At 37.6% G+C, this 24,673-nt stretch overlaps 1 protein-coding gene across 3 annotated transcripts in view; it reads left to right on the forward strand.

The window, feature by feature from the left end:
• The first annotated feature begins 9,652 nt into the window (after positions 1–9,652).
• DNAAF11 (dynein axonemal assembly factor 11) overlaps positions 9,653–24,673 on the forward strand; it is a 103,026-nt gene continuing 88,005 nt past the window's right edge. For 2 of the 3 annotated variants that reach the window (XM_007488351.3, XM_016431901.2), the window contains exon 1: positions 9,653–9,751. In XM_007488351.3, coding sequence (XP_007488413.1) covers positions 9,742–9,751 — 10 coding nt within the window. In that variant the 5' untranslated portion in view covers positions 9,653–9,741. The remainder of the gene's footprint in view (positions 9,752–24,673) is intronic. The other variant, XM_056823073.1, reaches the window with a different exon arrangement.

Consider the following 24,673-nt stretch of genomic DNA (forward strand, 5'->3'; position numbering starts at 1 on the left):
AAGACCTTGCAGCTTCCACACTAAAGGACTGCAAGGCCTGGAACATGATATTCAGAAAGGCAAGAGAATTGGGTCTTCAACCAAGAATCACCTATCCATCAAAACTGACTATATACTTCCAGGGGAAAGTATGGGCATTTTGAATGCTCAAAATAGAAGACTTCCAAGCATTTGTAAAGAAAAGACCTGAATTAAGTAGAAAGTTTGATATCTAAACACAAAGATCAAGAGAAACATGAAAAGGTAAATAAGAAAGAGAGGGAAAAGGGGAAAATGTTTTTTATTCAAACTCTCTTTGTTAAGGGCTACAATTAGATCAAATTATATACATATATGTGTATATATATATATATATTACTATATGGGGAAAATGTTATTTGTAACTCTCAAAAATTGTATTCATTATTATAGTAATTAGAAGAATCACTCACAGGAAGAGATTGGGGCATTAAGGGTTATAAGATGACATGCAAAAAAAGAAAGAGGGAAGGGGGAATCAAAGATGGCACCAAGAGATACTTGAAGAAATAAAATAAATAGGATAATCTTTATCACACAAAGACACACATGGGAAGGGGAGGGGAAGAATACTCTTATAAGAAGGAGAGGAAGGGAGTGCTGATAGATAATACTTAAACCTTACTCTCAGTGAAATCAATTCTGAGAGGGAAGAGCATATAGATACATTGGGGTCTTGAATTCTATCTTATTCTACAGGATAAGTGAGAAGGGAAAACTAAGGGGGGGAGTAGGGGAGAGGAAGTACAAAAAGGGAGGGAAAGAGAGGGGGAGGGAACTTAATAGACCCCCAAAAACAAGAAGGGAACAAAAATGAAGGGGCCAGGAAGGGAAGAATATTAAGGGAGGGGATTAGAGGGATTGATTAAAAGTAAACCACTGACTTAAAAGGATAGAGCAAAAGAAGAAAGGACGGAATTAGGAGAGGATAACAAAATGCTAGGAAATACACAAGTGACAATCATAACTTTGAATGTGAAGGGATGAACTCAGCCATAAAACAAAAACAAATAGGAGAGTGGATTAGAATCCAAAATCCTACCATATGTTGTCTACAAGAAACACACATGAGGAGGGTAGATACTCACAAGGTTAGAATTAAAGGTTGGAGCAAAACCTACTGGGCCTCAACTGTGAATTTTAAAACTATTCCACCCTAATAAGACCATACTTTAGAAGATCTGATTTAGCTATTTCCTAATCAATAACAATAGAGATACTTGGACTAACAGAATCAGGTCTTGGGAACCCTGAATTTCTCCACCCTCCTTAGTTTAACAAGATTAGGAAGGTCTGCACCAAACTCAACATTTAATTATCTAAGGAAATGGCCTTCAACAGAACAGACATGTGCAGAAAAAGCAGACAGAACCCTGGGCTGTCCTAAATTGAGCTAAGCTATTATAGGTACAGATGAGGCACATGAAAGTGATGTAAAACCATCTATATAAGGCACATCACTTCCTCTCTCTTCCTCTTTTCCTGGAGAGGTGACTCTGGTTGGCAACGTGCTAGGTGTTCCAACATCTTGGAATGGTGGCAGTTATTTTGTCTGGGTTTGGCAGTGAGTTTGACCTGGAGTTGTTTCAAGTTCTGACATCTTGGCTTAGCCCTTTCTTTTGGAGTTCAGGCTCTTTCCTCCTTCACACTCTAAACCCTTATCTCCAAATCTTCTCTTCCCGCCTGGTGCTAGCGGGGGGAGAAAACCTACTCCTTTCCTTCTTCCTTCTCCTTAATCTCCTCCACTATCAATTAAATCACCATACAATTTCCCCCTGACTGAGACACCCTCCAGATTCATGGACAGAATAATCAAGTTTGAGGGTAGATACCTGGATTTTGTCCTATCTAAAAAAATAGCATAAGAGAAATTAGAAAGCACTTTGTCAATAACTCTTGCAAACTGATTAGAGATTATTTTAGAACACATTGCCCAAGATGGCCATAGATGGACCTTGAAGAATTGTGGAAAACACCTTTATATGTTTCAAAGGGAAACAAAGAAAAGGAGGAAGACAATAATAATCTCATGGAAAAAATAGAGAAATGATTGACATATTTAACAGATAAGATTGAAAAACTGGAAAGAAGGCATGATGCTCAACCAATGGCACTTACCCCTCTCCAGGAATCTAATTATTGATTTGTTACCTGCCAAATCTGTGAGAAGAAGGGCCACAGAATGGTAGATTGTAGAACTTTACTCAAGGCACTCAGAAGGAATTTGCAGTTTAATAACAACTACAGAAGTTATAATTATAGAAATAACTATACTAATGATAATGGAAACCACAACTTTAGGAATGATAACTATAGGAATAGATATTGGGAAAATGAAAACTCAAACCAAATGACTACACAACAATATAACTTAAGTGGTGCTCATCCAAAAAATACTCGAGGTGCTAATGCCCCTCAAGGTGGTGCTCTTCAGGGGAGTGCCCAAGGAACTTCCCAAATACAATTAAGGTGTCCAGGTGGGGGGCTGGGGCACAGGAATCAGAGGATACAACCTTTGATTTTCCAGACCCTGATGTCCTACTACCTGTTGTCCCTATCCACTGCCCCCCTATACTAATGAACCCCATGTTACCTTAAAGGTGGGTAACACCTATTATGATGGTCTTTTAGACACTGGAGCTTCCAGGTCTGTATTAAAGAGTACACATGATTTACATTGTTATTCTGTTGGCTCCAAAAATGTAATGGGACTGTCAGGAGTACCTCAAAGGGTTAAAAACTTTCCCCTAGAATGGTGTCTATAGGACCTCTAGAGGTACAGCATTCTTTCCTTTTGATGCCTGACTCCCCTTTAAATTTTCTGGGGAGGAACCTTCTACGCAAACTCAGAGCCACAATAACTTGCTCCCCAGATGCTTCCTTATCGTTGGAAGTACCTGAGGAATCTTTAAATTTACTCCCTGTAATTCTCTTGGACAGTCAGGAGGGGAAAGAGCATCCCACCTTTGTAATACCTGAAGATATACCAGAGTCTCTTTGGGCCACATTTTCTTCCGATGTAGGCTTACTTAGGTTGGCTGTTCCTGTGCAGATAAAAACTAAATCTAGCCCACCTCTTTCCATTCCTCAGTATCTGCTCTCAAAAAGAGGCAATTGAGGGTATTACCCTAGTAATTAACTCATTAATTGAACAAGGAATAATAATTCCTTGTAAATCTGAATACAACATTCCCATCCTGCCCTTTAAAAAACCAGAAAGGGGGCCCCGATGGTAAGCATCTCTATAGATTCGTAGAGGATTTAAGGGCTGTGAGCAATCACATTATAAAGAGATACTCCATAGTTTCCAATATCAATACTATTATTTCTTCTATTTCTAGCACAGCTACATACTTTACAGTAGTAGACTTGTGCTCAGCCTTCTTTTCCATACCCATACATGAGAACTCCAGGCATATCTTTGCTTTCACCTGGCAGGGCCGCAAGTACTCCTGGAGTTGTTTGTCACAAGGTTTCATAGATATCCTGAGCTTATTTGCACAAATTTTTATCCAAGATACAGATAATATAAAATTTAAAAATAGCAAATTAATCAAATATGTAGATGATCTACTCTTGGCTTCAACAGATCTGGAAGCATGTCAGGAAGATAGCAAACACCTTCTTTTGGAATTGAACAAAAGAGGGCATAAGATATAAGGATGAGGTTCAGTGGTGCCTCCCTAAAGTAGAATATTTGGAGTTCATCCTGACTGCTGGTGCTCACTTTATTTCTCCCAAACAAATTGAGAATATTCAAAATTTAAGCGCTCCTACCACTAAGAAACAGTTTAGAGCAATTTTAGGAGCAACAGGGTTTTGTAGACAATGGATTCCTTGCTATGGGGAAATTACTAATCCTCTTATAGCACTAACAAGGGATTCAGTCCCCGAATCCCTAAAATTAGAGCTAGAACACCTGTCAGCTCTATCAGATCTAAAACAGGCTATCCTGTCTGCCCCCTCTCTAGGCATCCCAGATTACAACAAGCCATTTACTTTGTATGCACATGAGTGAAGAGGGGTAGCTTCAGGTGTTTTAACTCAGAGTTTGGGACCTTCTCAGTGCCCAGTTGCTTATTATTCTGCCCAACTGGACCCAGTAGCATCAGGAGCACCACCATGTCTTAGAGGAGTAGCTGCAACAGCTTTACTAGTGACAAAAACTGTTGATCTAGTATCGGAATGCCCATTAACAATTATGTGCCCACATGAGGTAGAAGCATTATTGCTAAGACATAGAATACAGGCATTTTCTGATCAGCGAATTACAAGGTATGAAATAACCTTGTTAAACAATGAAAACATTGCCTTGAAATGCTGTTCAACCCTTAACCCTGCCACCTTGCTTCCAGATTTATCAAATTCAGGAGAACCATTACATAGTTGTGAAACATTAGTGTCCATGGCAGAAAAGCCTCAATGATCTCTTGGACACTCCCTTAAACAACTCAGGTCTGGTCTTATTTACTGATGGTTCTTCTTTTATGAGGGATGGCATATGCTACAGTGGAGATGCTGTAGTCACAGAATTTGCCACTGAGTGGTCAGCTTCATTACCCTCTAATATTAGCGCTCAAGGGGCAGAACGCATGGCTCTGAAACACGCCTGTATAATTGCCAAGGGTAAAAAGGTGACAATTGATATGGATTCTAGATATGCTTTTGGCATTTGAAACTCAGTTGGGATGCTCTGGTTCCAGAGAGGATTTTTATCCTCAGCTGGAAAATCCATAGCTAATGCAGAAATAATTAATGAAGTTCTTTCTGCTCTCCAGATGCCTGAAGCCCTAGTTGTAGTTCGTTGCTCTGCCCATACAGGTGGCACTGACCTTGTCTCTAGGGGAAATGATTGAACAGATAATGCTGCAAAGCTAGCAGCCATAGAAGGGCCTGAATTAATTTAAACATTAACAACCACTGATGATTTAAATTTATCACTCTCCTATAATGAAAAGTAAGTGGAAAAATCAAAACAAAATTCAAAGCAAAACAGATTCATGGAGTATGGGTGTCATCTGATGGAAAACCCCTGCTCTCTAGAAGTTTCTATCAGCAAATTTGCCAATCTGTTCATAAAAATGTTCACTTTGGTATCCAGGGCATCGTGGACTCTGTTAAGAGAGTATGGATAGCCCTTGGTATAACTACCATAGCCTCTAAAGTATATTCAGTCTGCTCTACCTGCCATGGATATAAAAAACATGCCTTTTATGGCAAAGCATTTATGGGCATCCTCTGACTTATACACCTTTTGAGCACCTACAGATAGATTTCATAACAATGTCAAAGGCCGGACATTATAAATTTTGTCTAGTCATAGTAGATTAACTAACCAGATGGCCAGAAGCATTTCCTGTGACCCAAGCCACAGAGGCTTTTGTTGCTAAGGTGCTTTTAAAAGAAATTATTTCTTGTTTTGGCCTGCCAACACATATTGATTCAGATAGAGGAAGTCATTTTACTGATTCTGTCTTAAATCAAATATATTCTTGCTTAGGGATAACTCCCAAATTCCATGTTCCATATCATCCGCAGAGCTCAGGCCAAGTTGAAAGAATGAATAAAGAACTTAAAATTATAACTGGCAAATTATGCACTGAGACACATTTAAAATGGCCTGAAATTCTCCCTCTGGCCATATTTTATCTTAGTAGTAGGCCTAGAGGAGACCTACACATTTTGCCATTTGAGATGCTTTTTGGACATCCACCTATACAGGCTAAGCCTTTCTCCCCCGTATATCCATTACTATTAGGGGGAGATACTACTATTGCTTCCTATATACAGGAATTACAGCACAAACTGCATGAACTACATGAATCCAAAGCTACAGTACAAGCCAGATCACTAGACTTTTCACTTCATGACCTGAACCCAGGAGACAAGGTGTATATTAAGAATTTCCAGTAAACTGGAGCAACTCAGCCTTCCTGGGAAGAACCATTCCAAATATTGTTAACTACTCCAACATCTATAAAAGTTGGAGAGAAGGACTCTTGGATTCATTGCTCACATGTAAAGAGAGCATCTTCTGTTGAGACTGATTGACTCTATCCTATAACATGAATTGGCAATAATAATCCATTGACAAGTGGATACTGGTTTTTGAGAGCATATATATATATGTATATGTATATATATATATATATATATATATATATATATATACACATACTTGCTATATATCAATGCATACCCAAAGCTTTAAACTATTGGAACCTGCCATTTATTGATAAAATGTTATAGGACTGTGATTAATGTTTGTGTCTGATTCCAGAAATGGATAGAAAGAAGGCAGGAGTTGCAATCATGATATCTGACAAAGCCAAAGTAAAAATAGATCTGATTAAAAGGGATAGGGAAGGTAAATATACCCTGATAAAAGGGTGTATAGACAATGAGGAAATATCAGTAATCATACCGATACCATTTGGTGCATAGCATCCAAATTTCTAAAGGTGAAACTTTTGGAATTGAAGGAGGAAATAGATAGTAAAACTATACTAGTGGGAGACCTGAACCTACCACTATCAAATTTAGATAAATAAAATCCAAAAATAAATAAGAAAGAGGTAAAAGATGTGAATGAAATCTTAGAAAAATTAGAGTTAATAGATATATGGGGAAAAATAAATAGGGACAAAAAGGAATACACCTTCTTTCCAATAGCACATGGTACATTACCAAAGATTGACCATACACTAGGTCATAAAAACATGGCAAACAAATACAGAAAAGCAGAAATAATAAATGCAATATTTTCAGATCATAATGCAATAAAAATAATGATCAGTAAGGGTACATGGTGAGCCAAATCAAAAATTAATTGGAAATTAAATAATATGATTCTCCAAAATCGATTAGTTAGAGAACAAATCATAGAAACAATTAATAATTTCATTGAAGAAAATGGCAATGATGAGGTATCCTTTCAAAATCTATGGGATGCAGCCAAAGCAGTACTCAGGGGAAAATTTATATCCTTGAGTTTGTATATTAACAAATTAGGGAAATCAAAAAACTTGAAAGCGAACAAATTAAAAATCCCCAGAAGAAAACTAGAGATCCTAAAAATTAGAAATTAATAAAATCAAAAGTGAAAGAACTATTGAACTAATAAATAAGACTAGAACTTGGTATTTTGAAAAAACAAAAAAATAGACAAAGTACTGGTCAATTTAATTAAAAAAAGGAAAGAAGAAAACCAAATTAACAGAATCATAGATAAAAAGGGAGACCTCACCTCCAATGAAGAGGAAATTAAGACAATCATTAAAAACTATTTTCCCAGTTATATGGCAATAAATATGCCAATCTAGGTGATATGGATGAATATCTACAAAAATATAAATTGCTTAGATTAACAGAAGAAGAAATAGAATACTTAATCACATATCAGAAAAAGAAATTGAACAAGCCATCAAAGAACTCTCTAAGAAAAAATCCCTGTATTAAATGGCTATATTTATGACCTCTAAAATTGAGATAGATAATAGTATCTCCTAAGGTTGTTCAAAGCTTAATCAAGACATGTAAAAAGTCTTCTACAGATGTAAAGGATTAATATTTAAGGCAATTGAAGGGGAGAATCGGGTCTTTCATTTCATTTGTAGAAAAGAGTGGACTTCATGGGAGAATGACTTCAGTGTCTTTGGAAGATAACCTTCATTGCCGGGTGGAGGATGAATTGGAAAGGGTGAAATTAGAAAGTTGAGGACCAATTAATAGGCTATTCCTGTTTTGGACTAGAGAAGTTACATGCAAGTGGAGGAAAGAGACAGATATTATGGAGTCAGAAATGACAGGATTTAGCTATTGTGGGGCTCTTCTAAGGACCTTACTGACTGACTGAATAATAAATTAATTGGAAAACTTTGCATAATTGTCAGGCTGCTTCCAGGACACCTAGGGTGTGGTACAGGTGGGGGTAGTACTGCCAATGGCCACCAGAGGGCAGTTGAGGTCTAAGGAAAGATGTGGAACAGTCAAATGCAAAACCAGAACAAGGAAAGATAGCATGATTTAATTAATTCTTCTTTGGGATTCTCAAAGCTGATAGCAAAGACAAATTGCATCCTCTCCTTATATTTTCACACATATCGTGTTATTGTCTTTGGTCGTGGTTTGAGGTCTGGAAGAGCAATCATGGAAAGGGAAATGGACCAGGGATTTGAATCCCTCACTCCATGGCTTGTGAGTTTACAGAGATTGGAAAGCCAATTCTTTTTTAGAGGCCTTGGTTTCTGCCTTTGGAAGATAATATTATCAGAACAACACAGTTGTCTTGGGTTCTACATCCATCTTTCTTTCTTTTCTCTAGACTGGAGAATAGGTGGTATTGTTATGAGAAAACTTCTTGAAGTTTGAATGTAATCATTAAGGAGTAAAATAGGAGATAACTTACCAATGATGCAGAATTTGGGGAATGTAGCTCTAGCAGGCCACAAGAAGGCTAATGAGGCTGGACAGATGGTATAAGTGAAGTGAAGAGAGCTTTAAACCTTCACACTGATTTCTGAAATTAGTTCTCCCCAACATTTCATGTAGAGCAGAGCAGAGGAGGGGACTGCCAACATTACAAACAGCATAGTCTGAATCTTTCCTCATTCCTTATCTTATTTACCTTGTATAATATTTGTTTATTTTTGTTCCTATCAGGCTGTAAAACCCTTAAGGATATTGATTATGTCATTTTCCAAGACTATCTTCTATGCCTCATATGTAATATGTACCTAATAACTATAGGCTTTGATGGAAAGAATACTGGGTTAGGAATCAGAGCATGAGTGTTAAAATCCTAACTTTCAGACTTCCTTGCCAGTGAAAACGAGGAAATCAAAAGTTTCCTCAACTATAACATGAAGGAGCTAAAGCTGATTTCCAAGAGATCTTCTAGTCCTCATCTACTACCAAATAGCCACGTGAAACTGGGCATTTCTTACATTTATTCATCTGTTAAAAGGAGATAATAATACTGCCTTATGACTTGCAAGGGGTGTTATCTACTATTTTTAGGAGATTATTTTAGGCAAATTTCACTTGCCTCCTTAATTTACCAGGGAACTCTTTTGGACAAAGGGAAGTTTGAAAGGAGGGGACCAAAAAAACCTTATAGCACCTTGGAGTGGGAAGGAGGTAAGAAGTAAGAAGACTGGGAAAGGGATACTGAATGCCTTTAGTCCTAATTTTGGGAGCTGCCCTGGTGCAGAGGAAAGAACAAATCCTTGGAGTCAGGAGGCTTTGCTGCTGCTTTTGAGATTACATGTGTTCTGCTGAGCGAAGGACAATCTCATTTGCAAAATGAGGTTGGTTGGACCAGATCAGGGGTTCTCTTAACTTGGGTTTTGGATCACTTTGTCAGTCTGGTAAATTCTATGGACTCATGTTTTTAAATGAATAAAATAAAATACCTAGCATTAGTTTTCCAAATATTAAAAAAAAAAAAAAAGATTTTTTTTTTTAAGTCTACGCACTCTAAGTTCAGAACGCCTGTACTAAAACAACTCTCAAGGCCTTCTTTCTACTTCAACTCTCAAATAAATGAATTTAAAACTCCACCGCCTGCTATCCCCCTGCCTTTCGGGATCTAAGAAAGTGGGTCCAACACGGCCGCCGTAGAGTTTCCTGTTGCCATGGTTACCCTTTCGGCAGCAAAGCAGGGCTGTCTAAGGAGTGGAGCCATCCGGAGGCAGGTGACCGAACTGGAGTACGAGAGGAGCCATGGGCCGGAGTAAGCCCTTCCCAAGCGCCGCCCCTTTCTGTTCAGCCTCGGCTTTCTGGGGGCTATATTCTGGAGACCCCTTCCCCAACCTGATATTCCTAAACGTGGAAGGGACAACACTGTAGGGTGGGGCCAGGAAGAAGCTATGGCCGGTCTCTCCTCCCTCTTGCCTCTCCTTCCCTTCCCCTCTCTATCCACCCCCCCCCCTTCCTCCCTCCGTCTTTTACTTTTTCCCATTCTCTTCCTCCGTTTCTCTTCCCCTCTTCCTTAACCACCCTCGCCGTTTCCCCTCTACCCTCCCCCTCCCTTGCTTTTCTTCTTTCTCTCTTCCCCTCCTCTCTCTTCCCCCTTTCTCTTCCCTCCCCTTCCCTCTTCCTTTTACAATCGTGTCTCTCCTTCTGTCCTTTCTTCTCTCTTCTTTCTCCTCTCCTCCCTCCTTCCTTTTCCTCCCTAATCCTTTTGAATTCTTATTCTCTCCTAACCTGAATCCTTCCTCCTCCCTTCTTTCCTCCTCTCCCTCCTCCTTTCCAACCTTTATTTCGTCCCTCTCCCTCTTCTCCTTCACTTCCTCCTTTTTCTCCCCTTTCCCATCACCCGTTCCTTCCCCCTCTTTCTTCTCCCTTTCCTCTTTCCTTCCTCCCCTCCAGTAGAAGGGATTATGGCCTCATCTTCTCTCAGAACCTTTTTGGATGCTCACTATCATCCAGGGTGTTAGCTGTTCTTTCTAGCTATGAAGCATTTGCAAATTTGAAGAGCATGCCAATAAATTTAGTTTGTTTTCAATCACTATACTAATGGTATGGAACAAAAAGAATAACATTTATATCAGTATTTACTTTGCTTGCTTCATTTTATTTGAGCCCCAACAGAATGCTTACATAGGAAAGATAAATAGTATTATTACCAGTTAGCTGAAAAAAAAAAAGAACCTTTGACTCAGAGGTTAAGGGACTATGCTCAATATTAAACTATTAAATAATTCATAGAATCATATAATAATTGGAGCTGGAAGAAACCTTAGGCCTGAGCAAGGTTCCCTTCACAGTATCCCTGGCAAGTGCTTTTTCAATCGCTACTTAAATAACTGTAACCTTGGGAAACTCATTAAGTGTCTTATGAGCAACCATTTTACTTTATAGGTCTAATTTTTAAATTACATTGATCCAAAATATGCCTTTTTCTAACTTTCATCCATTGCTCCCTCCCAGTTCTGTTAGGGCTATGATAAGCCCTTCATATACTTAAAATGAGGTTTTTGTCCCTTTAAGATTTCTTTGGGTTAAACATTTCTATTTCCTTCCATTATTCCTCATATGGCATGCTTTCTGGATCCCTCTGTCCTGGTTGCCCTTCCCATGATACATTCAAGTTTGCAAGTACCCTCCTGAAAACATGGCTTTGGGGGTAGAATACAGTGAAACCATAATCTTTCTTGTTCTGGGCACTTTGCTTTTACAAATATAATTTAGTTAGAAGAAGAAAGTTAGAAAAAGGCATATTTTGGCTCAGGATAATTTAATAAGTAGAGTTGTAAAGGAGTAGGTTATGAGGGGTTAGATTTAATTGACTCTAAGGTATTGTCTAACGCTAAAGCCATGACTCATCTGGAGAATGGAAAAGTTGGGAGAAGAGGTAGCTAAAAACCTGCCCTTGGATGGGCATGAATGATGGCAACATGCCCATCCAAGGGCCCTGAGTTGTGAAAAATACTAATTTGACCTAGGAGAGTTAATTTGTTATCATTCTATTTTTTAAGAATAAAAATATATCCTTTTTTGGATTATTATTAAGTATTGTATTTTATTATATTGGAATCATTTCTGATATTGATGAGTATGTATTTAGCTAATAATTTCCCCTTATATTCCATATTTTTTATTGCTCCTAGAACATCTCATAATCTTTTGAACAAGATTATGTCTATTTTGTGGGGTTCTGGTTCCAGGTACTCATATCTAGTGCCTGCCTAGAAGATCCCAAGACTACTGGCCTTCAGCAGATTTAGGATGCAAGATGTATTTAGAGTAGTAGGAAGCCATTTTCATTCTTTGTCTTCTGACTCTTCAACAGAATAATAATACAGGTTATTTTCTTACTGCCTTTTCTTGCTTTAACTCCATCCTGGCTGTCCTTTAACTATCTCCTAGGACAATTTTCTTTGTCTTTGTTCTTGTTACAGATATCTCCTATTCTACCCCCCCACCCCACCCACACACACACCAGCTATCATGTCTCTATCCCTCTTCTGGACACCCCATTGGTCTTATCCTAATAATCTAATTTCTCTCATATCTCTTTACTGTTCTTATCTTCATCCCAGTCTCTCTCCTCTCTCACCAATCTGTGTTTGAAGCCTTATTCCTACATTCTTCATAATAGACTTCCTTTAGTCTCTCCTTACAAATGTCCTTGTCACTCTCATACATTATTTGAGTGCTACCAATATTAGCCCAGTCTAGTAGGAATAGAAACTTGGTAAAGATCTAATTCTTCTGTTCTCCAGTGCATCCACACATTTTTTAAAACTTATTTCTTTCCATTCATTGTACTTAGTTCTAGTCTTACAAAAAGAAAAAAAATGTTTCTTATGTGGCTGTTACATTTAGTTGGAAAGGGAGTAATGGATCAGAGAACAAGAATCATGGAATTCTAGAGCAGAAAGGGAGTTCAGATATCTCTAGCAATAAGATGACCTGGATTCCTGTCTCACTTCTGACACCCGTTCTCTTTTGACCTTGTCCTATCTCATCTACTTGGACTAGATGGCTTCTGAGTTCTCTTATAGTCCTAGCTCTATGAAGTTATTTCATTCTTTGAAACTGAGGTCACAAAAGGTGAAGAGTCTTGCAGTGGTCACAGAATGGCAAAGCAGGACCAAATCCAAGGGATCCTAACTTAATTCACTTTTCTGGTTTTTAAAGAATAGAAAGATAATGTGAGTCCTTTCAGCCCTCCTTAAACATAAGATCGTGAGGAGCACTTCCCTCATGTGATATTTTATCTAATGCTTATAAATGAATGAATTAAAAATAGCACTTAGTATGTATAATGTTCTCTCTGCTAAGCTTTGGGGCTACAAAATAGAAAAACAAAAGACAGTCTTTGATCTCAAGGAGTTCACATTCTAATGGGGTAGATTACTTATAAAGAAGATTTCAACTAGAAAAATCCCCTGGGCCTGAGGGGATAGCAGTGAAGCAGATGGTAATGCAGTGTTTAGGTTTTCACAAATAAAATTCCTGTTTCTGATTTTAAATTATTTGACTGGGTCAAGGACTGTGGTGTTGAGAACTTTTATTTTGGGGCCTATCACTGGTGGCCAAGGAAGTGGCTACCTATGGAAGTAGTTGCTACATTGAATCTAAATGGGGGTTGCTTCTCTGGATAATTGCATGGGAAGGGGGCACTGGCATTCTGGGGATCTAGGGCCTTTCTGAATAACAGTTTCATGATCAGTAGATAATCAGTAAGTAATTGGTGGTGCTTGTGGACTTCAACTCAATAACAATTGCTTCCTTCAATGTTATCAAACATGAGAAATTTATTAATGGGCAATAAGTTTTTAAGAAAGATAACCTTTCATTTGGGATATCCCAAAAGTCTTAGTGAAGTTTTTATGCTTTTATAGCTTTAAAAGCTGTTAAGTTCTCACTAAGACTTTTAGTACACTACTTAAATTTAATATATACTGCTTAGTATATAAGCATAAGTATTATCTAAAGAAAAGTATTAATAAGGTAAAATACTCCATATTTTGGTTTATTAGTCAAATTAGGGTCTTCAAAATATTATCTGGGCCTCCAAAATATTCATAAAGCTATACAATCTTGTTTTCACTGTGATTATACAAATACTGAAAACAACTTTTACTTTTAAAATAGCTTCAAAAGTGGAAATTTTCTACTCCTTTTTACAATTTACCTAGACTTCTAATGAAGCTACTTTAGATAAATATAGTGAGATTTGTAGCAAAAGAAAACTCTTTGTTCTTTGTACTAATTTTAAGAAATCAATGTGATAGAGGCACACCAATATTCTCCTGACAATGCTATATAACTGTGAGTCAGAAAATTCCATGAACTCAGAAACAAAACAAAATACAATTTCAGGTGGTACAAAAGTCAGTGGGAAAACACATGTCGGTTCTAAAACAGGTTATAGCATACTATATGAGATCTATAAGATAAAAGACATCTTTAAGGAATAAGGCAAGATTATGCATAATCAAATAAGAGAGTTGGGCTAAACAGGAGCTGAGAATGAGGGTAACACTATCCTTCCAGTCTCCAGAATCACAATCCAGCTGCCATCCTTAACTCTTTAAGGCTCCCTAACCTAATTTGTTGCCAAAACTTATTGATTTCCCCTTTGCTACATCTCTAGAACATGCCCCCTTCTCTTCCATGGTACTGTACACACTATGGTACAGATCCTTGTCTCCTAATGCCTGGGCTATTTCAATAATTTATAATCCAATGACCTGGATTTGAATTTTAGCTCCCAAATTTATTAGTTGTACCCTCCTTAAATCCCTATCTTTTCATTTGTAAAATGGGGATAATATCTGCATCATCTGTTTCACAAGATTATAGTGAAAAAGATCACCTTATAAACCTTAAAATGTTACAGAAAAAGTTATTAGTAATGATAAAAATGACAGAATTTTCTTCTTTTGATAATATTGAAATATTTATTAGTACAGAAGATCTAGGTTAAGTTCCATAGTTTTTCCAAATCAAGAATTCAAGAAATAAAGTATTATCGCAGTTGACCTTTAATTTTTAGGACTAGCAATTGATCCTGTATCAAAAGAACAAGGGACTTTTGATGCAGATACATTATTATGTAATGTAGAACTACCTTGATTCCTGCTTGCTCCTCCTCTTTTTGCTCACTAGGATTGATTTATATATTAGGTTCTAATATTTGTTGTAATTAGAAATACATTAGAAATAATTAGAAATAGAAAACAAAGATCGCATTTCTCTGAAAAATTCTTTAATGCCAGTTTTTTTTTTCTAACAAGTTGCCCTGTCATATTCTGAAATATATTTTATGGTTTTTTAAGTTCCTATTTTTGTTATAATTGTCCTCAGATGTTGCTAAATCACTGGACCTTGCTGCTCTAGTTTATCTGTACATCTACTTGAAAGGTTTATAAGCAAAACAAATTAATACTGTATAAAACTTTGGCATTTTCCATTTTTTTTGAGTCTACAACCAAAAAAGTAATTGTTTCAAGTTCAGTGATTGCATCTGTGTGTGGAAAATCCAGTGTGGAAACTCCATGTCAGTTGCAGATTAACATTTTAGCTTTAACTTTTTCAGTTTTAGAGTGCTAGGAGAAACTGAGAGGCTAAGTTATATATATGCTCATGATAAGGCAGCTTATGTATAAAAGGTAGAATATATTCTAATGAAAACTAATAATGTCAGAACTATTAGATCTGTGTAAATTATCTTGACAACTATATTGATATGTTGATTCTGTGTAAGATTGACTTTTTATTTTTAACTTGAAACTCAGAGTGATTTGGAGAAACTGACTTTGTAACTTAGAGTAACCTGAAGAAACTGTCTTTGAAAATTATAGCCAGGCTGAAGTAGAAATGGAAGTCAGATCTCTCAGCTCTGAGATAGTAGATTGAATTTGGTTTCTACCTCTTCTGGTTCATTCTATATCAGTTTTCACAATCTCTCTGAGATAAGTCATTCAGAAGTCCTGGGCTTCATGTCAGTGAGTCTGGTTTCAGATTTCATATCTATGGTCATAAAACTTCTCTCCTTGTTCCCAGACTCATTATCTCTGATTGAGCTATTTCATATTATTCACTATTGCATTTAACAAAGCAATATGATGGTGTAGCTATTCAATGCCATATTGTATTTTCAAGAATGGGATCTGATTAGTTCATGCTTGTTATCATATTAAACTATTTGAACTCCTAAAAATTGTTTCCCCTTACACCTGGTAATCTTTCACCCCTGCCCCTGGAAACTCTCCATGCATACCACCCCAGATCCTTCCCTGGATTGGCTCCTTCCAGCCCCTTTCCCACCTCCCTTTACTAAGAATTATAATAGTAACTGTTGGTAACTATACTTTGAGCTTTTTGGTTTTATATTGATTTGCTACCTTGTGCATGTACATCCTTGCTTAATAAATATTGCTTTTAATTTTTAGGTACTTGATATCTCTTGTTTTTCTTCCTATTCAGGGAAAGAGGGGCAGAGGTCTTGGTCAAGACTTGTGCTTGTCACAATACTTTAAGATGTAGTTCTCCTTTGGGGGAAGAGAGATCTAAGTTCCATAGAGTCCATGCCCAAATTTTCTTGTTTTCATAAGTGACAATTTGAAATAAGAAAAAGACATAAGGACTCTAGGGTCCTTAGTATAGATATATAGAAAAAAAAAGAGCCCAACATGTTCTATTAGGCCCTTTAGACAATATAGAGTCATCCACATGAGTTAAAATTTAATTTATTTCATTTCACATAATATGTTTAAGGAAACCAAAAAGTATGTGCCACATTTTAGAAAGATTCCTAGATAAAATTATGATACAAAGGCATTGTTATCAAAGGTGTATGCCTCAATTATCTGGAAGACTTACTCAGAATATCTCTTTTGCTAATGATGCTCTTTGAATGAGGTATTAATTGTATAGTATAGTATAGTGGTAGTCTCTCGGTGACCGAGAATGACAATTGTCTTTGTGCATTTATCATCTATTGATGTTCCCTCATGTGGCTTTGAAGTCCAAAGACTGAGGCTCAAAGTTTGTGGCACATGGGGCATGGGACGCTAGTTGTTACGGGAGGTGCGGTTGTGGCCTGGTATCGGCGTTCACGGGCAGCGGCAAGACGTCAACGTTGCTCATCTTCAAAGGTGGTGGCGGCATGGTTAATGTGAGTTCGCCAGCTGCTTCTGACAAAGGCAGCGAGTTCTAGTTGCTTTGGTGTAATGCCAGCCCACTTCAAGTTTGACTTTAGCTGATCCTTAATCTTTTCTTTGGTATATCCATTGGGAAAAGGTAGAGATAATCTGTTGCAAAAGCCACATCAAGTGTATGTAGCATGAAAAACTGAACAACCTCAAAGCTTTGACATTCTTCTCTCTCATCTCTGCAATATTCACAGAGTTCCTGGTTTATCTTTGGCTCTTTTTAAAGAAGCACTGGGATAGCTGTTTATGGTACTTAAAATTCATTGTTTTTCATTCTGTACCTTCCATTGGATATAGAGAATAAGAGGAAGTGCATACTAACTTCTCACTTAGATGTCACTAGATCTTTGGGTCCTGAACAGAAGCCCTTCTGAAATATGCTAAAGCAAGTGAAGCTAGAGTCCAGCCAATAGCAAATAGCTGGAATTAATAAACTCTCCTTTCTCCCTTCCCTATTTTCCCTTTTTTCTCTTTTATGCTACTAGGTGCCAGTGACCTCAATCCCATTAAGGCACTAAAATAACAATTTGAAAATAAGTCTCTTTTAATAAAGTTGGATTGAGTTCCTCAATATGGTTCCCTGCTGAAAGGTCTCAATATTGGAGGAAAGTACTTTTAATATCCATGTAATTTAATTAAATTTAAGAAAGTGTGAAAAGGAATATGCAACTACCTTGATTTGCTTGAGCCCCTCTCCTCCAACTCTTCAGGTAACCAAGGGGAACAGTGTGGGACTAACTGGACCAATCAGGATACAAAATGGTTGACAAACCAATGATATTCTGTGATGACCAAGAATCAACCCAGCTGGAAGTACAGTCAGTTATCAGCTGACCTTCTGATTCTTTCATCATCCTTCTCATCTTGACTGTCCTCCATGTTCCAAAAAGTATCAAGGAGTCTGTGCCCCAGTTCTAAGAATTCTTTATCCCCATGCCTTGAGCCCTTCACACTCCTTTCTTGATATTCTCCATCCATTTTACATCCTATTCCTTCCCTGTATCAGCCTACTTCCTACCTCTCTTAGTTAGAAAATCATTCCCTGCTTTCCCTTTGTTGAGCTGTTCCTGCTTAATTAAAGCTTCCTGAGGGGAGAGAAGCTTTAAGGTAGGAAGATAGAGGAAGGATAGAAGTTTTGGATACCATGAGGGGGATGGCGGAGCCAAATTATAGATATGAGGTGGCAGGAATGAGTCAGAAATGCAGGCCTTATTAATTATCAATGAGCCACAGCAAAACTCCGATCAGTGGACTACTCAGAAGGCTTGTACCCGTCCAGTGATCCAAACTTAATACCACACAGGTCGGAGAGATGATAGAGAAAAGAAAGTGCCTGGCCGAAGGCCAGGTCCCAGGTGAGAGAGAGAGAGAGAGAAGGATTAAAGATGGAGCTTGGCCAGACATCAGTGAGAGCTGAGATCCAAGTGAGGAAGAAAGAGAAGAGAGGAAGAGAGAAGAGTGGAGCTTGCTGCGGCTGTATTTAATCTCTGTGATATGCAAATATACACAATACATAGGGATGATTATCATTGGTTATCGACAAGGTATAGGTGTGGTTTCTCTTAGCCAGATGAGCACAAAGAAACCTGTTTTCCCGCCTAACCTGTGGGAAGTTGGGGTCAAGGGTCAGAGGCTTTCCTAGCCAAGTGCAAGACTGAGCATGCTCAAGACTGAGCATGTTCTCTTCTAAGACAATCTGTACATACTAACTGTTCCCCTTGCCCATAGCTAGGGGTGGACTGCTACATTAATAAAGATCATTCTTGACTTTTACAGGCACAGGATACCTCTGGTATTCCTCCCCTTGGGGAAGGAGGGACTTTGATCCTGTAGGGGCTCATGTTTCTTACCATGTCCTTTAGGTAATCATCATCTTAAGTTTCTAGGAGTCCATGCTTGGCATGAATCTCTCTGTGGTTTGCTTTCCTTCTGGGGAAAGGGGACCTAGGTCCCATAGGATTTCTGCCCAAGTTTACAAAAGAAAGAAGAATTATGACAGGGCAAATCTTTATTAACTTTAGTAAATCCATATGTTATCAGAAGCCTTGATTTTTTTAAATTTAAATTTAATTTACATTGAAAAGTGAAATTCAATAACTTTTTAAACAGAAATTTTCCTGTGTTCTATTTGTTTTGTCCCTCTTTATTTTGTGCCTTACATAATTGCTTACCATCCCATGAGGTCAAATTGACATTTGCGAAACATTTTGAGATCTTTGGCTAAATGGTCTCTCAAAAGTACATATCAGGAAAGAATTTAAATAATTTATGAAAGCTTTTCAAAGTTGCTTGTCTTTATAGTGTTGTTATTGTTTAAATTGCTGTTTACATAGGCTGTCACAAGATTCTCTGAAATCACCCCTTTCATTATTTTTATATAATAATATTCCTTTATATTCATATACCATAATTTGCTCAGTAATTTCTCAACTGATCAGCACCCCCCTCAGCTTCTAGTTCTTCCCCTCCACTAAAAGAACTACTACTAGAAGACCTATGAGTCTTCTTCCTCTTTCTTTGATCTCTCTGGTATACAGGTTCAACAGTGACACAATTTAGTAACTTTTAGGGTATAGTTCCAAATATTTCAAAAAACTTTTAACAGAAAGGTGATGAACTCAGGGTATGAGAAATGCATATATTTTGTACATGTCTAATGAGGAAATTTGTTTTGCTTGATCTGTGTATTTGTTACAAGGGTTTTGTTTCTTGTTTTTCAAGTGGGAAGTAGTGGAGTGGAGTATATAGAAAAATATTTTTGTTAATTGAAAAAGTTAAAAGTAATTTATATAAACAACTTTTTAAAAAGATATATAACTGATCTAAATTAGATGGATAGAATTATAAACAGCTTTCAGAATAGAACTGTGAAACACTGTCATTTCCCAATTACATGTAGGTATTCAGGCATATTTCTTGTTTCAGAATCTGTTTTTAGTACTAATGTTTGCCATTACAGGGGAAGCTGTGTTGTGAAACAACAATTTTCAAAGGTGCTATAAAATGGTATGCTGCAGAAGGCTCTGGCTTAATATAGTACAGTTTAGAACAGAACCACTGGGAAATTCCAGATTTTCACAGTTCTATCTTGCTCTGTGATTTTCCATTTTCTTTTAATTTCTTTTAATTGTGTATTGCTATTGCTGTTGGGTGGCCTTTTCCCTGCTATGCTAAGTGAGCATTTCAAAAATTCCCACCGTTTATCTTTGTGAAATTTGCAGACTTGTGCTCTTTTTGAGGGGTTGCTATTGCCTTACACAACTACTGCTGCTTAAAGACATTTACTTTTGTGTGTGAGCTTCCTTGGGCATTCACCAGAAACCTTATGATAAGACTCATTCCACAAATTAACAACTAATCCATTGTCAGATTATTCATTAGCTTTGTTCTGACCAAACCCTTTTGAGTATACAGCTCTATATTAATCTCAGAGCTCCCCCTGGAATATACTTCTAGAGACAAAAGCTCTGTAACATCCTTTTAATATCTTGAGTTCCAGGGGCAGCTGGGTAGCTCAGTGGATTGAGAACCAGGCCTAGAGACGGGAGGTCCTAGGTTCAAATCTGGCCTCAGCCACTTCCTAGCTGTGTGACCCTGGGCAAGTCACTTGACCCCCATTGCCTAGCCCTTACCACTCTTCTGCCTTGGAGCCAATACACAGTATTGACTCCAAGACGGAAGGTAAGGGTTTAAAAAAAAAAATATCTTGAGTTCCAAATTTTATCTCTCCCTCCTCCAACCCTTTACCCACTGCATTGAGAAAGCAAACAACATACTTTAAAATATAAATATGAAGTGATACAAAATATATATCCATACTAGTCTTGTTGCAAAGGAAAGGCAAGAAAAATAAAGTGAAAAAAGTCTGCTTCAATCAGCACTCAAAAGTTCATTAGGTCTCTGGTGGTGGATCCTAATTTTCATCATGAATCCTTTGGAACAAAGTTTCTATACTTCTTAATCTCCAGCCTTTGATTAAATTGATTCTCTTCTTTTCATGAGTAATCTCATCTTTTGATTTTAATGACTACTCCCACCTAGATCTCTTCCTATATGTCTGATTTATTCCCTTTTTATTTTTTCTTTTTAAAATTTTAAAACCCTTATCTCCTGTCTTAGAATTGATAAGTGTCAGTAAGCTCTTTAAAGGCAGAAATTGTTTTGATTTTCACCTTTGTATCTCCTGTATCTAGTTTATTCCTTGATGCTTATACATAGTAGACACTTGATAACAACATACTGAGTTGTGTTGAATTGAATTTAATTCATTTCAATTCATTTCAAAATAGAATTAGGAATAAGTTATTTTTTCATGATGGTGAAAATAGTAGAAATGTCTTGATGTGTCTTAAAGTTATGGTGTAAAGATTAAAATTTAGGGGAGGCTGAGGCATCTGAGGCAGGTAGAAATTAGTTTCTCTCTGCAAGGAAGCAAAGGCTTGTGGGGATTGAAGTCCAGAGTTCGAGTCTATTTTTTACAATGGGACTTGATTGAACATATTAGACTTATATAAGAATGATACAGAAAAGGGCAAGTGTTTCATCAATAAATGAGGAACAGACATTCATAATTAAATCATCAAGATATAAGCATTGTTTTTGGAAACCTTTTTCATAAGGCTAATGGAAAAAGAAGCAGATTTTATTCAAAACTGTGTTTCAGAGTGTGAAAAGTCCTAGTATACATACTCTTCTGTCATATTCAGTAATTCAGATAAACATTATGACCTTTATGAGGTTTTTCCCATTTGGAACCCATTTCACTCTAAAAGAAAAACAAGAAAAGACTGTTCTCTCCAGAGTAACCAAAACTCTTTTAATTCCCAAACCTGACAGTTTTTTTTTAATCATTCTTCATTCTTCTTCTTGTCCAATCTGCTGCATTTGACCACACTGACTTGTTTCTTCTGAATACACTTTCTTTGATATGTTTTTGTGATAATACTTTCTCTGATTTGCTTAAGGTCCAGTTTCTTTTCATATTCATTTCTCTATTTCATCATCTGTATCTTGCCTCCAAACTGTGGTGGCTCCTTGAGGTTTTTGTCCTGAACCCTTTTCTTTTGTCTCTTCACTCTCTTGGTGACCTCATAAGCTCCCTTGGTTTTAATTATCATCGCTATGCAGATGACCCCCTGATCTATAAGATTAGCCTTAGTTTTTCTCTTGACCTTCAGTTTAGTATCGCCCATTGCTAATTGACAATTATAACTGGATTTCTTGGGGATATTTGAGATTCAACATGTTTGAAACAGAATTCATTCACTTTCTCCCAAACCTTCCCTCACTTCCCTCCCTCCCCCCCCCCCCCAAATTGTCTATTTCTAGGAAAGACATTACTTTTCTTCTCTCACAGGTTTTTACTTGGACATTATTATTACCTCTTTTACCTTGCCCTATATATCCATGGTCTTGACCTACATTTCCAGTCTCATTATCTACATTGTTTTCTTCTTTTGTCCTCTCTCTTTCTCTGTTCCTTGCACATGATGCTCCATTTCCCATCTCCAGGTTTTGTGCTACCTGTTCCAGATCCTTGAAAGGCATGCCTTCCTTATCTGTTCCTATCAGGAACTCTCTTCCTTCAAGAATACAGCTTAAACATTTACCTTTTACCTACTTTCCTGATCCCCACAACTACTTATGCCCTCCATCCCTAAATATATTTAATTCTTTTCATTGTCTTGTATAAGTATATTCTTAGAATATATATGCATATTTGCCTGCAACTACTGCAGTGTCTGGCACACTGGGGTTTAATAAATGCTTATTGGGCCCCATATTTAGGCCACTGGCCTGTGGCCTCCTTGATCCTGAGACTTCCCAGGGAATCCCCAAATTAATTTTGAATCCAGTCTATCATATCTACTTACCCCTTCCACTATCCTCTTTGGGATGCCCATCTTGCACCCATCATCTCAATTCTCTCACTAACATTTATTCCCCCTGACGATGTTCTGCTTCCATACACACTGCCTGCCTACCTACGCACTCATCTATCTCCCATACATCTTTAAAAATACCTTCACTTGATCTGACGTTCTGTACAAGTACTAATCCTATTTGCTGCCTCCTTTTTGTGGCTATACTCCTTGAGAAAGCTGTCTGCAGTCAATTCCTTTAATCCCTCTCCTCTTATTCTTCTCTAAACTCTCTGGAGTCTGGTTACCCACCTCATCATTCAATTGAAAGGCTTTCTCTGAGGTTACAAGGTTACAATGATCCCTTAATTATAAAATCTAATGAGCCACTTTCCATCCTTCTTGATCTCTAGTCTTTGACTAAGTTGTTTCTCTTCTTTTTTAAGATACTCTCATCTCTCTTTTTTAATAATCTCTCCCTCCTAGATCTCTTCCTATGTTTGACTCCTTCCTTCTCTTTCTCTTTTTAAATGTTAAAACCCTTTCCTGTCTTAGAATTGATACTAAGTATCAGTTCTGAGGCAGAAGAGCACTAAGGACTAGGCCATTGGAGTTAAGTGACTTGCCCAAGATCACACAACTAGGAAGTATCTGAAGCCACATTTGAACCCAGGAACTCCAATCTGCATGCCAGACTCTTTAACCCCCTAGCCACCTAGCTGCCCCTTGATGACTTTCCTCTCAATCTTATTTCCTGGTTCTTCATCTAGGGCAAACCCACTAAATGTGGATGTCCTCTCAAGATTTGCTGGTGTCCTTTTTTCTTTTCTCCTATACTGTCTCCCTTGGTGATATGCTTCCATGGATTCAGTGATCATCTCAGTGCAAATGACTTTCAGATCAGTCTATCTAGATCTAACTCCCAGTGTTATTTCACCATCTGTCTACAAAATAGCATGAACTGGATCTCCCTTAGACATTTTAATCTAACTTTGTTCCAAGTAGAATTCATTATTTTCCATTGCAAACTCTGCCTTCTTTTGTACTTCCCATTTCAGTTTAAAACACCACCATTTTCCCCATTACCCAAACTCACAAGCTAGTTGTCATCTTCAAATCCCCACTTGCAATCACCCTCCTTAATCCATCTGTTTACATCCTCTCAAACCTGGACTGTTGTAATATCCTTCTTGATGCTTTTCCTTGCTTCTCCTGTCCCGGAATCTCTTCCCATTACAGTTGATCCTCTGCTGAGTATTTGACATGATTTCCCTACAATGCAGATATCACTTCTTAACTCAATAAATACCAGCAGTTACCTGTTACCTTCAGGATCAAATATAAAGTCCTGTTGGAAATTTAAATTCCTTTATATATTAGCCCCTTCCTATCCTTCCTTCTTCTTACACTTGAAGTCCTCCTTTGTTTATCTTTCATATAACACTGAATATCCCATCTCCTTGCCTTTCACTGACTGTCCCCATCCCTACCATGTTCCCCCTTCCCACTTATGGCTCCTGGCTACTTCTCTGGCTTCCTTCAAGACTCATTTCAAATCTCACTTTATGCTTGAGGCCTTTTCCATATCTAAATAGCAACCCTCATTGCTAGTGTCTTTCATCTGAGATTACCTTTCATTTACTCAACATATTTTATACCATTGTTCTTATGTTGGCTCAACAGTTGGTATATGAACTTCTGCCTTTCTTTGTATTTCTAGCACTTAGCACCTCCCACATGTTGGCTCATTGGCCTTCTTTTAACCCTCATTCTTCTTGTCCTTTCTTCATAACCCTCTCACCTTTCCTTTCTTACAACTTTAAACCTCACTCTCCTCTCACCAAGAGTACACTGCTGTCCAGCCATTTTAGCTTCCTTGCTCTCCTTCTTACAAGATACTCCATCTCTCAATTCCAGGTTTTCTCTTGGGATGTTGCTCATGACTAGGATTATCTCCTTCATTTCTGACTCCTTGCATCTTTCAAGTTTCAACTGAGGTTTTGCTTCCTATGAGAATCCTATCCTGTACCTCCATCATATTATGGATTCCCTCTATGGATTTTCTCCAATTTATTGTGCATATTTCTTTTTTTCCTAAATAGTTATTTGAAAGTTGTCTTTCAC

The sequence above is a fragment of the Monodelphis domestica genome, chromosome 3, assembly GCF_027887165.1.
Source record: "Monodelphis domestica isolate mMonDom1 chromosome 3, mMonDom1.pri, whole genome shotgun sequence".
Taxonomy (NCBI): Eukaryota; Metazoa; Chordata; class Mammalia; order Didelphimorphia; family Didelphidae; genus Monodelphis; species Monodelphis domestica.